We start from the raw sequence: 15,119 nt of genomic DNA, 5'->3' as shown, positions 1-15,119 counted from the left end.
GCTTTTATTATCCTAAGCTTCTTCCACTTCTGTCAAGTTTCTGTTAATTAAAGCTTCTTGTTTCACAACAGGCCAAGAGAGACATTGATAGGACTAGGTGGTGTAGGCAGACATTCAAATCAGATAGCTGCTGGAAAGGAAAAGGCAACTGAGTAAATGCCTGTGACCAAGGCTTTAAATTCATGTTGTCCTTTGGGAAACAGACACGGAAAAGCAGATCCGATCACATGCCTTCAGTCTTCACACTGATCTGGACCTTGCCTATATGCCTGTGGTGCTGGAAAAAACCTCCTCACAATATCCTTTAGATCATGAAAGATTTGGCCCCAGAACATTCTGGGAAGATCCTCAGCATCTGCAGGCTGGCATCCATCCAGAGCTTCTCTTCTTCTGTTTTGCTCTTTTAGCTGTGCATCCAAAGTCAAGTCAGTTGAAATGGAGTTGCATCATCCTGTTATGAAACAAAGAGTCATGAAAAATGTATGTAGGCCCCACTGTGCTCTGGAATCCAAGATTTATAGAGAGGCTTTAATGGATGTGGTTGTCCAGCCCACTGTGGGAACCTACCCCTGTAAAACACGAGTTGGACTAGGGAGGAGAAGCTGACGTGAGAAAATGAATACACAGTGCAAGCTGTAGTAAAGATCACCTCAGTCATACAGAAAGGAATGCAATTTCACTTCAAAAGCAACCCCTTAAAAATGCTGAGGGTGTTTCTGTTTGTGATTCAGCTAAGGATGCTGCTGCAAGACAGCAGGTTGTCTTTCCTGGCCCCATATTTTTCTTTCAAACAGCTCTGCAGTTTGATTTCCAGTTCCTGGGTGGGTACAACAAACCAGTACATGGAACTGATCTGTGTCATTGGCCGTTGCTGCTTTTGGTAGTGTGCAGCCGTGCTGATGAATCTGTTTCACAGGCTGGGGAGAACATTCACCGTCCTACTCAACTCAAAAATACCGTGTGACACTGCTGACAGGTTTATCTGTATTGTCAGAGGAGAAGCAAAGCTGAGTTTCGTGGCCTATAGGAATTCCTCCAGTTTCCTCAAGCAATCTTTGCAGGGCTGACGAGCTCCCTGATCACAGACAGGTCTGAGCCCCGGGCCAGTCACACCATGGAACCAAAAATATCCCTGGGTGATGCTCTGGTGACGCTTGACGAGTGGAGGAACATCTCTATTGTTCCTGGCTGGAATGTAAATGGAATGCAAATCTAATTTTACTCCAAGATTAACTTATGATGAGAGGGGAAAACAAGGTTTTAAAGAATCCATCTCGCCCACCTCACGCCCACCACGCTCGTGGTAAATCGGGGTTTCGAACCATCTCATGTCATAGCACAAGCTGTTACTGATGAGTTTGCAAAGGCCTGTGTGGCAACTGTCGTGAATTATTCATAGCCATTATTTATCCCCCAGGGCGTCTCGTAAACCAGGCGCAGTAAACAGCATATATCAACATTTTGCACCTATATTCCACACTGCTCGTTGCTGGCAGTGATCTTGTTCGTGGGTCCAGACACGTTCCAGGCTTGGACACGTATTTCTGGATGAGCAGTTCTGTATCGTGTGTCTTCGCCCGCCGCCTCCTTCCTGGAGACGCAGTGCAGAGACCGCTGTTCGCAGCAGTTAACAAACTGCTCTTCCAGCCAGTTCTGATCTCTGTCCTCCCTGTGTCCGTGTGACCAGCGGGCTGGGAACCGAGCGAGCCCGGAGCGAAGGGTCCTGCAGCGCCGCGGTGGCTGCGAGACAGCTTCTGTCAGTAGAGGGCGAAGCCCAACTAGAAACCGAAAAGGCTGGCGAGTGTTTCCAACGCGGGGCACACCACAGCCAGGCGCCGGCCCTTTCAATAAGCTGCTTCCCGGGGTCCTTGGCGAGCCTAAGCAAAGCCAGCACTTCGCTGTGGCTGGCCGCTCTGGCGACTGTGCGTCAGGGCCAGGCGCCCGTCCAGGAGTGGCGAGGACAGCGGTGAAGGAAGCGGGGTCACCGTGCCCTGGGTCGTGACTGGCAGCTCTGCAGGTTGCCACGTGTGGCCGAGTCTCTCTGGGTTCAGGGCATCGACAAATTCAGTCTCACTCAGCGTGGCAACAAGAGACACCGGGGAATTTAAGCCTGGGAGTAAATCCCACATCTCCCCTCCAGGTTTAAGGACGATGGGCAAAACCCAACCATCAAGTCTGGAGGTAGAATTCTGTCTGGGCTGTACTCGTGGGACGCCCAGTCAAGTGCATTTAATCCCATGTGCTGTGCAGAGTGTGTTGGGAGTGGCCAGTGGTTTGCTGGTGCTGAACACAAAGCACAAGAGCAAGAGATGGTAGAGTGTGGAAGCTGTTCACTCGCGGAGACTTCCCCCAGCGATGCACACCACAGGCTGTCACAGCGTGGAACAGTTTGAATTACACTCACAAGTCCTGCCCAGTTACAACAGAGCTGTGGCCATTAGGCCTGTCCAGAGCAAGGGATGCAGCCTGGAGGCATGAAAAGGGAGCAGTGGCTAACAAACAGCAAACAGCTGTGAGAACTCTGATGCAGAACTTTGGTCTCACATCTGTACATGAGTTTTCCTATGGCTCACTCTAAGACCTGGGGCTGTCTGCACACTGCAGAGCCAAATCAGGCTTGTTGATGCCTCCCAACTTCCAATGAGGACAAGGAGTGTTACCCAGGCCACATCTGTAGCCACCAGATCAAGTGCAGGTGTGTTGTGTAAGGGAAGGGAAACGGAGAAAGCTTGCTTAGGAGCAAAGATAGTAAAACAAAAGTAGTCACGTATTGAGTATCCATGTTCTGTCTCTGCTTCACAAGAGGCTTGGCTCTTTCACATCTTGCAGTCAAGCCTGGGGGAGGGAGGAGAGGAGCAGAGAAGTTCTACATGTTTGGATGGAAACGGCTTCTGGTTCTGACAGCACCTGGTGCAGCCACCTGGTTTCTTTGTGCTGGTCACAAGAGCTGCTTAGGGAGAGAGTAAAGTAGAATGGATCTTGTTTCTGTGTTGCTGGGACAAAGTTAGCCTCAGACAATTGAATTCCCAACTAAATGAAATGGAAGATAGTAGCCAGGACAGAGACCATGTAACTATGCCTCTCTAACCCTTTTCCCTCTTCTGTCATTACTAGTTACCCAGTTCCCTTCACCTTTCAATGGCTTTGCTTGATTCTCCGTGGCAGTTGGTGCTTCTCAAAACAGCAAGGGTGGAAGAGGTTTGCTTAATGTTTTCAAGCTGCTTATGAGTCAGCCTTCATACTCTGCCTCCCTGCGCTGAAAATGAAATCCCATCTGACTTTTCTTTTTGTCTTTGTTGCTACAGATACAAAGGTTTTAAAGGCAACTGCTCGATTTCCTTCATCGAGCAGTTCAGAGCCCTCCACCAGTGCAATAAGTACTGCGAGATGCTGGGGCTGAAACCTCTCCGGACAGCTCACCAAAAACAGAGGAAAGCAACAGCCATGAAGAGCAAAAATCTACCAAACTCATCGACTGTGAAGAAAGTAGTGCCCAAGAAAGCCAGAGAACCTAGAGGCTTCATTTCTTCGGAGCACTGAGTTGCACTGTCCCATGTCGTGGGAACTCCTGTTGGGGATACGTAGCGATAGGCACCAGCAACCTGGTGAGGGGATAACTGTAGTCTTTTGCCTTGTGACATTATTTCAGAGCCATCCTGATGCTGATGCCAGCAACGAAGCTGATTCTTGGTACCTGAGATGTAACACCAAGCTGTGGTGTGGAAGACAATCCCAGCCATCTGCCTGGACCATCTTACAACCCTCCTGTGTACTGGTAGCTGCATGTTTTGAGGCTTGGACACCGAGTGCACCACAGGCCCCTGGAGAACATCTTCCCTCCTGTTTGTCTGTGCCTGTGACCCTGTGGGTTCAGCACCTACAAGAACAGCCACGTATTTAAGATGCCACTCGGTCAAAGTTTTGCACAGTGTTGGTGCTCAGGCTGCTCTAGAAAAGTTGTTTTCTTCCCCATATTTTTGCATATTGTAATTCTACCATAACCCTCCCGTTGAAATATTTTCTCCCACTTACCTGTCTTTTAATACCAGACAAAGCCATTCACAAATGGACACCCCTGTCTTCTGCCCCACACAAAATCAGCCTCTGTCCTCTATAAGGTCCTGATGAAGCGATGCCGTCAGCTGAAGGGCAGGCAGCTTGTTTGATTATCCACAGATTTGCTTCCTTTCCACATGAGCTCCCTGGAATCTGCAGCTCACCCTGGCACAGTGCTGCTGTTCCTGCACTGATCCTATCGTAGGGCAGAGGTTTGGAGTCTGCGTGTTGCCAGACAGCTGCCATCTGAAACAAACCACTGCACACAGAGGATATTTCAGCACCTCTCAGCATTTTCGATTGGAGTAGGTACAGTGACTTTCCTGGGTAGCACAGAGCTGTGTTTTGAGGGTGCTCTGGGCCAGCACCTGGCTGCCAAGGAGTCAGGACTTACCCAAAACGCCCAGGCAGGGCCAGAACTGACAGAACATACCGTGCTACGTTCAACTCAGGTGTAGCTTATGTGGAGGTCTGCAGACAGAGGAGGGAACTGCACATGCCAGAAGACAGCAAGAAGTTTACTGGAGGTAGCATTTGAAAGCCCAGCCTGCAGTGGTTTATTGTATATTATATCTTGTTTATTATATAAGCCAGTGTTTACAGTAACACAGACTACAAACACTGGTCACTGTCAGACTTACCATCCCCGTGTGATTACTGAACAACAGGCAAAGCCAATACCTGTGTGCAAGAGTCCCATCAGTGCTGAGAAAGAGATTTCAGACCAGATCCTGCTTTGCATTGAGAAGCAGTGAGTGCCAAACAAGAGGGGAACTGCTGAGGGCTAGGAACAGAGACTCATCCGACTGCAATGCAAATGTAAGTTCTGGGCTTGTGGTTGGGGTGTCCCTTTGTGATTCATGGAGGTCTTCTCAATGGAGTTCAGAGCAGAGAGCAGGTCATCTGGAACACATTTGAAACAGGTTGGAGTGACTGTGCCAAGAAAAGGGCCCGTGTTTCTCCATTGAGGAAAGAGGAAGCTGACATCTACATTTTGGGTTCCTGCTGTCACGTGGGATGAAGTTCTCCAGAGGAGCTCTGAAGCTGGCTTTTTCTGCTGACTTTGGTGGAGGAGACCAACTGCAAACTGGTGTCACACAGATGAGGATGGTGTAGTAGTCCACATAGAGCTGGATGTATGAAAGTCTCCTGGAAAGACGAGTTTTTAAACAGAAGATGCCAAAGAAAGATGAAAACTTTGACTGAAACCTGTATCAAACTGTTGAGAATGAAACAATTACAGTGCATTGAGGATGGGAAGCCAGTCGTGTCAGAATGAAGGTGAATGACAATACTGTGCTACTGCAGAGAACCTGAAGTGTGACAAGAGAATGGGGTAGAAAAGTATCCAGAGCAGGAGTTCTGAGGGAACAGCGGGCAGAGGGAGATGTGGCACAGATGAGGCAGATGGTCCTACTGATACTGCCTCTGCTGTAGGGAAGAGGTTTTCCCAGGCAAGTCCCACTGTTGTGGCATCTCAGTTCAAACCAGGAGCCAGTCTGGGTTTACCCACATCTCTCAAGCAAAAGGAAATGGATACGTGAGAGAGAATGAGGCAGAGTGCAGGACAGATGCACTCGATCCTGCAAGTGACTAAGCTCAGATGGCTTTTCAGAGCACCCATCCATGACCATAGCTGCATCCCTGCAGTTGCTTTCAGGACTGAGTTGTAACTTTCTTCCTTATTCATTAATCAAAAGCCTGGGGAAATGGTTGTTTATGCCTGTTGGGCAAACCATGCATGGCTGAAACCAGAGACCTGAGCACGGATGTTCACACACGGCCTGGCCATGGCACACAGTGCAGTGAAGGGCTCTGTGCTCTCTGCTGCCTTCTACAGAAAAGATGATGATGTCCTTGTCCCCTAACAGTGAGCAGAAATGAATCTTGCAGAATGTTTTCCTCTGTGGGGAACTTTTCCCCGAGCCCACTGGTGGGGCACTCATTCAGGCCACGTTCTGGTTTTGTTTCTGTTTTGATGGGTTTGATGGTTTTCATTCATTATCCACTAGATTTGATATCTGTACTCAGAAGCTAATGCTCATTTTCTGATTATTGGTCTCCCAGGGTGCCTGAGTACCTGAAGCATCACGTAACAACAAACTGTCACACGCCTGGATGGAAGCAGAGAACCGGGTCTTTGCTTTTGGTTTGTTTCCTTGCTGCCCCATCCTCTCTCACACTTGCCCAGCTCTCTGTTCTGTCCTTCTGTCTGTCTAATCGGACGGGTAGGAACTCTGTGGCAGAAATACCTTGTCTATGCAGGCACCTGTTAAAGACATCCCCAGCTCCTTACTGCGTTTAACGTCTTGGTGGTCTGATGGGTACACAGAGGGAGCTGTGGTGGGCATGAAGACCCTGGTGATTATGAAATGGTGATTAACAGGCTGCTTGTCTGCCCATGTCTGGATGTTCATGTCCAATTTTTTAAAGAATACTTTACTAATAATAGTTGCTGTTCTTTGTAGGCTGCTGACTAAGCCACTGCGCCCACCTCGGTCCTGCTGTTACAGAAGCTGCACAAGCACTCTGTCCCGGGAGGTTTTTGCTGGCTCTCTGAGAGAGAGTAAAAGCTGAGTGCACCTAAACTCAGCTCTGCACAAAGGTCTCAACCAAGAAATCAGACTAGGGAAAGAAAGTTTGGTGCCATTTGCTTTGATTGACTCCAGGGGCAGGAGAAAGGCTCATCTGGTTTTACCTTGCAGCACCGGTGTTACCCACGTGCTCCATCTGTGAGTCTGCGGGGGCAGGAGCAGTGGCACAGTGATGGTCAGGAGGGTAACCGGCATCCTCACGGGCTCTGGATGGTGCATCGAGGTGACTGGGAGGAACGGCCTCCTGGTTTACAGTGCTTTAATCTGAGCCAGAGGCTGCTTCTTGCCTTCTGCAGAAGGAACCAAGGCTTGGGTTTGTGAGCATGTCCAGTTAACAGTGGGTGTTGTGGTCTCAGCAGAGGCATCAGCAAAGCAGGGGCTGAAACTCGTTTTTTAAAGGAGCACTTTGCTAGCAGTTGTATTGTTCTATTAATAAATACTCTTAAGCACATGCAAAGTGAGTGAGTTGCTCTGTGTCCTGATGACAGTTGCAGGGTGTTGTGCTTTTTTTAGGGCTGAAGCCCTAATGCTTTGTGATTTGAGTTCTATTACACAGACTGACAACGACAAGGATGGAGTCAATAAAGCTTCTACAGGATGTTTCTTCTTGTTCAGAAGCAATGGATCACGTGGATGGCCTGTACATGTTGAGCTGTAGAGGTGTGAGCCCCTGCAGATAAAATGGTGTTTTTTCCCATTCTTTTGTTGTTTTGAAGTGCTTTGAAAAGCAGCTGAGCTCCAGTGGTGGCAGTTCTCAAAAACACCAGAAGCATTCTGGTGTAGAAGTCTCTGTCCACAAAACCTTAGACACATAACTCTTCAGTTGGTTTCTTTTTCCCCTGGAACTTCCTTGCTCAGTGGAATCTGGCCTCCTCAGTCCCTTTTGCCATGGAACTTCGAGTGTGTCTGAAGATGCCTCCTGAGTGTCTGTGAGTATTCGGTGGTAGCAGCAAGTGAGCCAGAGCACATCAGTCCCTCGTGCATTCAGGAAGACAGCCTGGCAGTTTTGAAGACCAATGCACAGTTGCTGGGAATCAGTTTTAGGCTCTGATTCCAGCTTTAGATCTGAAATAACCCCACTCCTAAGGAGAAAGTCAGTGGGTGTAGAGAATGTTCTGCCTGGCCCCGAAATGCAGGGATGTGTGCCTGGAGTGCAGGAGGGTTTTCTCTACAACTGGCAAACTGAGAAACTTCTAACCAAAATGTGTGCAGCATTGTTTAACCTCTGTGGGAAAGCAGATCCTTGCCACAGGTGTAGATTACTACAGATCCCAGGATGGTGGGAGTGGGAAGGGACCCCCAGAGATCTTCGAATCCATGTCCCTGATAAAGCAGGTTCACCAAGATTGGCTTGCACAGGAGATTCTTCCTCATTCACAATTTCCCAATGCAAGAAGCCACACTGCAAAGTGCCAGGCCCTGAGTCTGACTGATTGTGCACGCACAGACCACTGCAGCTCAGTGTTCCCAGTCCTGATGCAGACACCTGCTTTACAAACCGCTTGGCACCAGGTCTCCAGGAGCTGCAGCTTCAGAAAGTCAGTGATGTCCTCAGAACATTGTGCCTTCAGTATTTATCTACTTCAAGAAGCTGTAAGATGGAGGAGTCCACTAGAAAGGAGGCAGGATGTTTCCCAGTCCATTCCTTATACAGCATAGCAAGAGAAAATCATGTGCAATCCTTGATGGGGTTTCTCAGTGTAGCTCCTGCAGCTCCATCTCACACAGCCCAGCAGCGAGCTGCAGGGGTGCAGCTCCATTATGCCTCCGTTCCTGGGGGTTTTGTATTCAGGGAATTTTAATGTATCTAATACTTGTGTGGGTGTTATAAAGGTCACGTTCTCTACAGTCAAAGCCTTAGTAAACAACTTTCCATTTCTGAGTTCTAAGAGCACAGTATTTGTACAGTAAGAGGGAGGAACAATCTGCACTGCTGTCCCACCACAGAGCATCAGGGGAAGGTGACGAAGGGCTTGCCCACATGGATGTTTGGCTATTTTACATGGGTTTCCTTCAGTAACGTCACAGTAGAAGCTGCTGTGGTGGCTCATGCTTTGCATCTCTAGAAGGGTGAATGATGTGGAGTAAGCTGTGATGACTTTGCAAATCATAGACCTAGTCCAACATGACAGAACTCATCTCCAGCTCTTTCTGGTGGTGTGATATGGATGTTGTGCTGAGGCAAGCAGCACATGAGGCTCGCTGTGTGGGAGCAGAGAAACGGCATAAGATGTTCTCCAAATAAGACAAATCTCAGTGCCAATATACAGAGAAGGACAAGCACGACTGGTAGGACTGGTACCAGCTCCCTAGAAAGCATTGCAGGCAGAGTGAGGGAGGGAAGGGACTTCATTTCTCTCTTAGCCCAAGGATGAGAAGAAAAGTAGCTGCTGCACAAGCACTACACAACAGTCCTTGCAGACAAGGTCACCTTTGCTTTCCTCCTGCAAAGACAAAGGTGTGCCAATTCTCTTGCCCACCCTTGCCCCCCAACTCACCTATGCAAAGATTCCCTCGGCTAGAAGCTCATTCTCAGCAAAGGCCTTTTGAAAAACAAGCTAGGGGTGTCTGCAGCTTTGCTGCATTCAGCTGAGAGTGTGCCATTACATGTGCTGGGTGTGAAGTCATTGTGACTTGCTGAGCCTTGGACAGCAGGAGAATCCTGCCCTTGGGAGCCTTGCTGTTACTGCTCCATTCCAGCTGTGTTCATGGATGACTGAGGCTGCTTGTTTTGCAACGGTGGCAGAGCAGAGTCCCTTGTTAGTGGTAATGCTTAGGGGTCTTACTGATGCCCGTTCTATGCCAGATGTTGTGGATCTGGAACGGTACATCAGACTTTCCAATTCGTGTATCTGCTCCTTTCAGACAAAGGATAGGCCCCATCTGATGCTACAGGGCAGCCTCGCCCTCACATGTCCCACCCTTCTCACAAAGAGCCTGCAGGGTTATAATTTACATAAAGCTCAAAGCTCATGACATAAACCATGTTCATGTTCCTCTAAACACACAGCACGTGTGTGTTTGGTCTTGCGGTAGAGGTGCCCATGGGATCAGATGGTGAGGGCTGCTTGCTTGGGGTGGATCTCTGCCACGTGCACGGCAGCACAGTGTGTCACAGCTGCAGTTTGGTGAGGTGACAAGTCCACATCTTGTCCCATCAGAAGGCCTTTGTGGCACTCACCAGAAGCCTGGTGCTGCTGCTACAGGGCTGTGTTGGAATGAGCTTCCTGTGTAACGTGGGAAACATCAGAGTGGGGAATGACATCAGCATGTTCCCGTCTGCCCATTCTTGCGTCATCTGGCAGCCAAGATGAAGACTTATTGTTCCTGAAAGCAAAACTGGACCAGAGAAGATGAAGCCAATGGTGTGATGTATACTGGAAGGATGATGTCAAGAAGTGGGACACCAGTGGATAAGCATCTGGCAGAAGTCTCTGAAAGAGAGTTTATGTCCCTTGGAATGATGACAGAGGGATGAGGAGCATGGGAGGAGTTCTCTGTCCTTCCAGTTGGAGACACAGGTTTGAGGAAAAGTAGGTGAATGTCTGTCTGTAGCTGATACCGTGCTCAGGGGCTTGGCTTTGCACAGCACGTGCTTTGTCCTTGTGCTCACACAGCCACAGCCACACTCCCACCTCTACTCTGTCTCCTCTACCACTGCCCCTGCTGCTTCCTCTTCCCTGTCACTGTGCCTGACGGCTGCTTGGGACAGCAGGGTTGGAAGAGGAAAAAGAGCATCAGAAAGTCTTCTTCCTGCAGGTGGTGAGCTCTGTCTTCCTCCTTTTGCAAGCGCTGTTCTGCACTGATTTATCCTCCCCATTCAGCCAGCTTTCGTTTCTGTGTCAGACACCTGCACAGAGGAGCAGGGCACGTTTTCATAAGACATGGTCTGTGACACCCGTCTACGAGAAGGGCTGGAGGGAGGATCCTGGGAACTCCAGGCCCATCAGCCTCAGTGCCAGGGAAGGTACTGGAGCAGATCATCCTGAGTGCCATCATGAGGCACATAGAGGATGTCCAAGGGCTCAGGCCTAGCCAGCCAAAGCGTGGCTTAGTGAAGGACAGGTCCTGCTTAACCAGCCTGGTCTCCTTCTATAACATGGTGACCCGCTTAGTGCATGAGGGAAAGGCTGTTAATGTATCTTCCTGGACTGCAGCAAGGCCTTTGACACCATTTCCCACAGCATCCTTCTGGGGAAGCTGGCTGCCCGTGGCTTGGATGGAGCCCCTGTGTGATGGCTGGAAAACGGGCTGATGGCCGGGCCCAGAGAGCGGTGGGGAGCGGGGTCAGGCCCAGCTGTCGGCCGGTCACCGGCGTGTTCCCCAGGGCCCCGTGCTGGGGCCAGCTCTGCTTAGCACCTGCACCAGTGATGTGCAGGAGGGGATCCGGTGCACCCTCAGCCAGTCTGGTGATGACACCCAGCTGGGCAGGAGCCTGGACCTGCTTGAGGACAGGAGGGCTCTGCATAGAGACCTGCACAGGCTGGAGCCATGGGCTGAGGGCAAATTCACGAGGTTCAACGAGGGCAAGTGCTGGGTCCAGCCCTTGGGCCACCCCAAGCCCAGGCAGCTCCAGGCTGGGGCAGAGGGGCTGGAAACTGCTGCAGGGAAAGGGCCTGGGGGGGTTGGTGCCAGGGGCTGAACAGGAGCCAGCAGCGTGCCCAGGGGGGCAAATGGCCAAGAGCAGCCTGGCTGGGATCAGCTTTGGGGTGGCAGCAGGAGCAGGGCAGGGATTGTCCCCTGTGCTGGGCCCTGGGGAGGCTGCAGCTCCAGGGCTGTGTCAGTGCTGGGCCCCTCACTCACTGCCACAGGGACACTGGAAATGATATTTCAAATTAGGGGTAATAGCTATTCATCAGAACCTTTAAAGTGTCCTGTTTGAAAAATGCTACAAGTACCTCAGGCAACTGATGTTTCAAACACATGTTTTAATCTGATGCCAAAATAAGAGCCAGAGTTTCACTACATGAGCTCATTGGCTTCATTGTTCTATTGTCCTTGTCAATTCAGCAGCAGAAAAGAAAATCCTAAGCTGGCCTTGTCTTTCAGGTGTAATCACAACCCTGCTTATCCCAATGGAATCCACATCCCCAATGATTATTAAATGCTGATTCTTTAAGTGACTTGTGTGTTTGACAGTGGGAATCTCGAGTGCTTGTAGCAGAATGTCCACTTCCCACATATTATGGTGCTTTTGCTCATCAAAGGCAGAGCAGAGACATCCTGACACACATGTAAAAAGGTTACTTTTCCCTCAGCATGGTGGGAAAGTGCATTGCTACAGTTCACATACTTTACTGAGTCGATGTCTTGCCTACCAGTAGCTATTTAGTGTGATAATGGCGTTTGATAAACTGGACACAAACACCATTGTCACACTCCACAGCTCTGGCAGGAGTAGGTCAGTAGTCCTTGGAAGAAGTAACAAACACATGTGGCAAACGTCACCAAGACAGCTTCAAAGACCTGCAAAACACAGAGAGAAGACCATGTTTGTGCGTGTTGATAGCTGGTACATCAGGGTTCTCAGCGAGGAAGAGGGAGGCAGGGTTCCAAAGTCCTCTGAGGCATTTTGTCTCTGCTAGCTGTAGTGATCTAAAGCTAAGTAGCTTTAAGGGTGCCTGTGCAGCCAAAGAGAGGGACAGGCAGCTGGGGAAATGATCAGTCCTGTCTTAGGAGACAAAGTTATGAGGGGAGGGTTGAATGACTCTGTGGAAGGACCTGTGTCTCTTGCTTATTTGTAGAGACAGCTCAGAGTAAGCACCTGACTGATGGAGCTGTTAGACCTGAAGAACCACACTGCTTAAAGCCTACATGTGCTTTCCATTTACTTGCTTTTACCAGCACTGTAGAGCTATCCCACCCACAAGACAGCAAGGTGGTCTGCACTCCTAGTTCCACTTCTCTTGTTTTATTCAATGAAGTTTCCTCTCGCATCACCAGCAACTTCTTTCTCCAACAGCCACACAACAGTGAGTCAAGCAGTGCAACTAACATACACGTGGCTGTCGTGCTCTGTTTCTTCCCATGGCAGCTTTCTCTGTTTGGTTTAATAGGATGGAGAGTGTTTCTGTGTTAGTGTAGCCTGCAAGTCCAGTGACATTTCTGCACGTCCCCTGTGAGTATAAAAACATCCCATAACAGATCCTGTTCTTCAGGCATGGACTAAGAGCACACCAGCAGTGACTGAGGGCTGCATGATGCACAGTGATGTGCAAAGCAATGCACCTTCATCACCACGTCTGCAGACAAGCAGGGGAAGTGGAGAGAGAGGGGCAGGGGAATGGAGGAGATTAGAAAGCAGAGCTTGGATGAATAGTGGTGGCCTTTGTGTCAGCCTCCCATGTACCTGCTTTTTCCTCTAGTCTACAAAGACTGTCAGCCAGTGTCATCATCCATGCAAGATCACACTGGATATTACCTGGAAGAGTCACTGACCTGAGCAGGTAGAAGGTAGCTTTGTGGAAGTGCAAGGCAGCTGGGGAATGCTCATTGACAGGGAGAACTAAGCAATATTAGTAACTAATGGGTAATTGTAATGGAGTCTGCAAACTCAAACAAAGGGGGAAAAAGAGAAGAGACAGACCTCAGAGTGGGATTCCTTTATTCCCCACAAAAACACTAATCTTCCATTTTGTGTGAATTTGGGTAGGTTTTGTGTGTGCTGAGTGGTAGAATGGTATTTATTATGAAAGAAAGAGAACTTTCTGACTCAAAACAGAATGCTGGATGCACGGGGCAGAGAATCGTGGCAGGGGGTGGAGTGGTGTCTTCGTGCCAAGAGATGAGACAGACCATCATGCTCTAATGCCTTTAGACTATCTGGCTCTGGTGCCTTTTAGGCTCAGTAAGTGCATTCCCATTTTTACATATTTGGGAGCATTTGCTACCCACGTGTACCGAAACGAGACTCAACAGTCTTCTGGGTCTGATTGTGCTTTAGCAAAAGACTGTTAAGCAAGTGAGGGCATTCAAAAGCCAGGCTCTCAGATCCTCTGAAACTTCTCCAGTGATCTGAGCCCTCCTGCCAGTCTCGTTTTTTACCTTTCCTAACTCACTGCCCCGTGATGTGCCAGTCTCTCACATTCACAGCCTCAAAGCCTGTCCCCTCGGTCTGCTGCCACCATTCCCATTGAGCATTCCGGCTGAGGCGCAAATCTCCATCACCAGCTGTTTGTAACAGCCGAGTGTTTGAGGCATGGGTACTGGATGTGGCACAGCCATGGGGGAAAAGGACATTTCTGCACTTGCTGAGGCCAAGGGGCTGCTCTTTTGTACATCAGCTTTTGTAGGCAGGGGAGGCAGTGCGTTGCTTGAATTGGGGCACAGTGCCATCTGTGAGAAGTGCAGCAGCCCTGTGTGCCCCCAGAAAGCTACCTGGGCATCAATATCTGCTGCAATGTGGCAACCCAGATAGGTTTATCTCTGTGTTGCCAGTGCCTGTGCTCCCCAAGGTGTGTGTTGTGGGGGTCTGAGCGGCTGCAGTGCCTGCTGGGGGGCTGGAGTGGCTGCACTGCCTGGTGCAAGAGTTGTGCAGCTGCAATGAGTTGTAGGGGGTTGTGTCTATGTAGTTTTAAATCATTGTTTAGCCCTAAACCCTGCCTGCCTTCTTTGTGAAAGGACAGCTGCCATTAGGTTAGCTGAAGCACTGGAGCTTTTGGGGAGCAGAACATGGCTGTCTGAAGGAAAATATCCAGAGAAGAATCTGCTCTCCGGCTGAGATGCAGACGGGGTGTACTGCAGAAACAGCAGCTCTGGCTCCAGACAGAGGAAGGAGCTCTAACGGGGGATGATTCAGGAAAAGGAACAGGGATCCCAAATACAGATGCTGATATGCAGATCATCAGGTAGGAGAGTTTATCTCACTCTGTTCTACAGCACCAAAAGCTGAAGGGTCAGCAGAGAGGAGACACTAATGCACACAGAGGAGCTGGCTGCCTACATGTACTGAATACATCTGAACCAACGGTGTACTCTGTGCAGTGTAACAAGTGTTTCCTCTCCAGACCTTACCTTTTGATCCAGCTTTGTGTCTTTTCTGGATCTTTGTCTTAAGTGTTACCCAGTTCAGCCAGTGTGATGGGTCAATGCAGACTCATTAGGTCTCTGGTCCAGTTTAACTGCTCATTTGCAAGTACATTGCCTGGCAGTGTGAGCAGAGTTCTGTCTGTCCCTTGGCTGAGAAATGAACCTTGACTGGCTGGGAAAGAACAGTGCATTTGCATGCACACAGAGAACTACCAGGCAGACTTGCAGACCCACAGGTCAGGCCACTGAGCAGTCACAGGAGGAGGGAGGCATCTCTAAAAGGAGAGGAGCTGCAGCACAGCCTGTGTGTCTGAATGTCACCGAGTTTTTCGGATTAGTGACGGCAGATGCCCAGTCACACCCAGATCACACACAGACTGCTCAGGATGCAGCTTGAGGCTGTAGGCCCAAGGGCCACGAGGCTATTTATAATAAATGTGC

At 49.6% G+C, this 15,119-nt stretch overlaps 1 protein-coding gene across 1 annotated transcript in view; it reads left to right on the top strand.

The window, feature by feature from the left end:
* Positions 1-3,540, top strand: part of ALPK2 (alpha kinase 2) — a 29,240-nt gene extending 25,700 nt beyond the window's left edge. The window contains exon 12 of the mRNA XM_062018866.1: positions 3,306-3,540. Coding sequence (XP_061874850.1) covers positions 3,306-3,540 — 235 coding nt within the window. The remainder of the gene's footprint in view (positions 1-3,305) is intronic.
* The last annotated feature ends 11,579 nt before the right edge of the window (positions 3,541-15,119 follow it).

Source organism: Colius striatus, chromosome Z (genome assembly GCF_028858725.1).
Source record: "Colius striatus isolate bColStr4 chromosome Z, bColStr4.1.hap1, whole genome shotgun sequence".
Taxonomy (NCBI): domain Eukaryota; kingdom Metazoa; phylum Chordata; class Aves; order Coliiformes; family Coliidae; genus Colius; species Colius striatus.
This window is presented reverse-complemented; position numbering and strand designations above follow the sequence as displayed.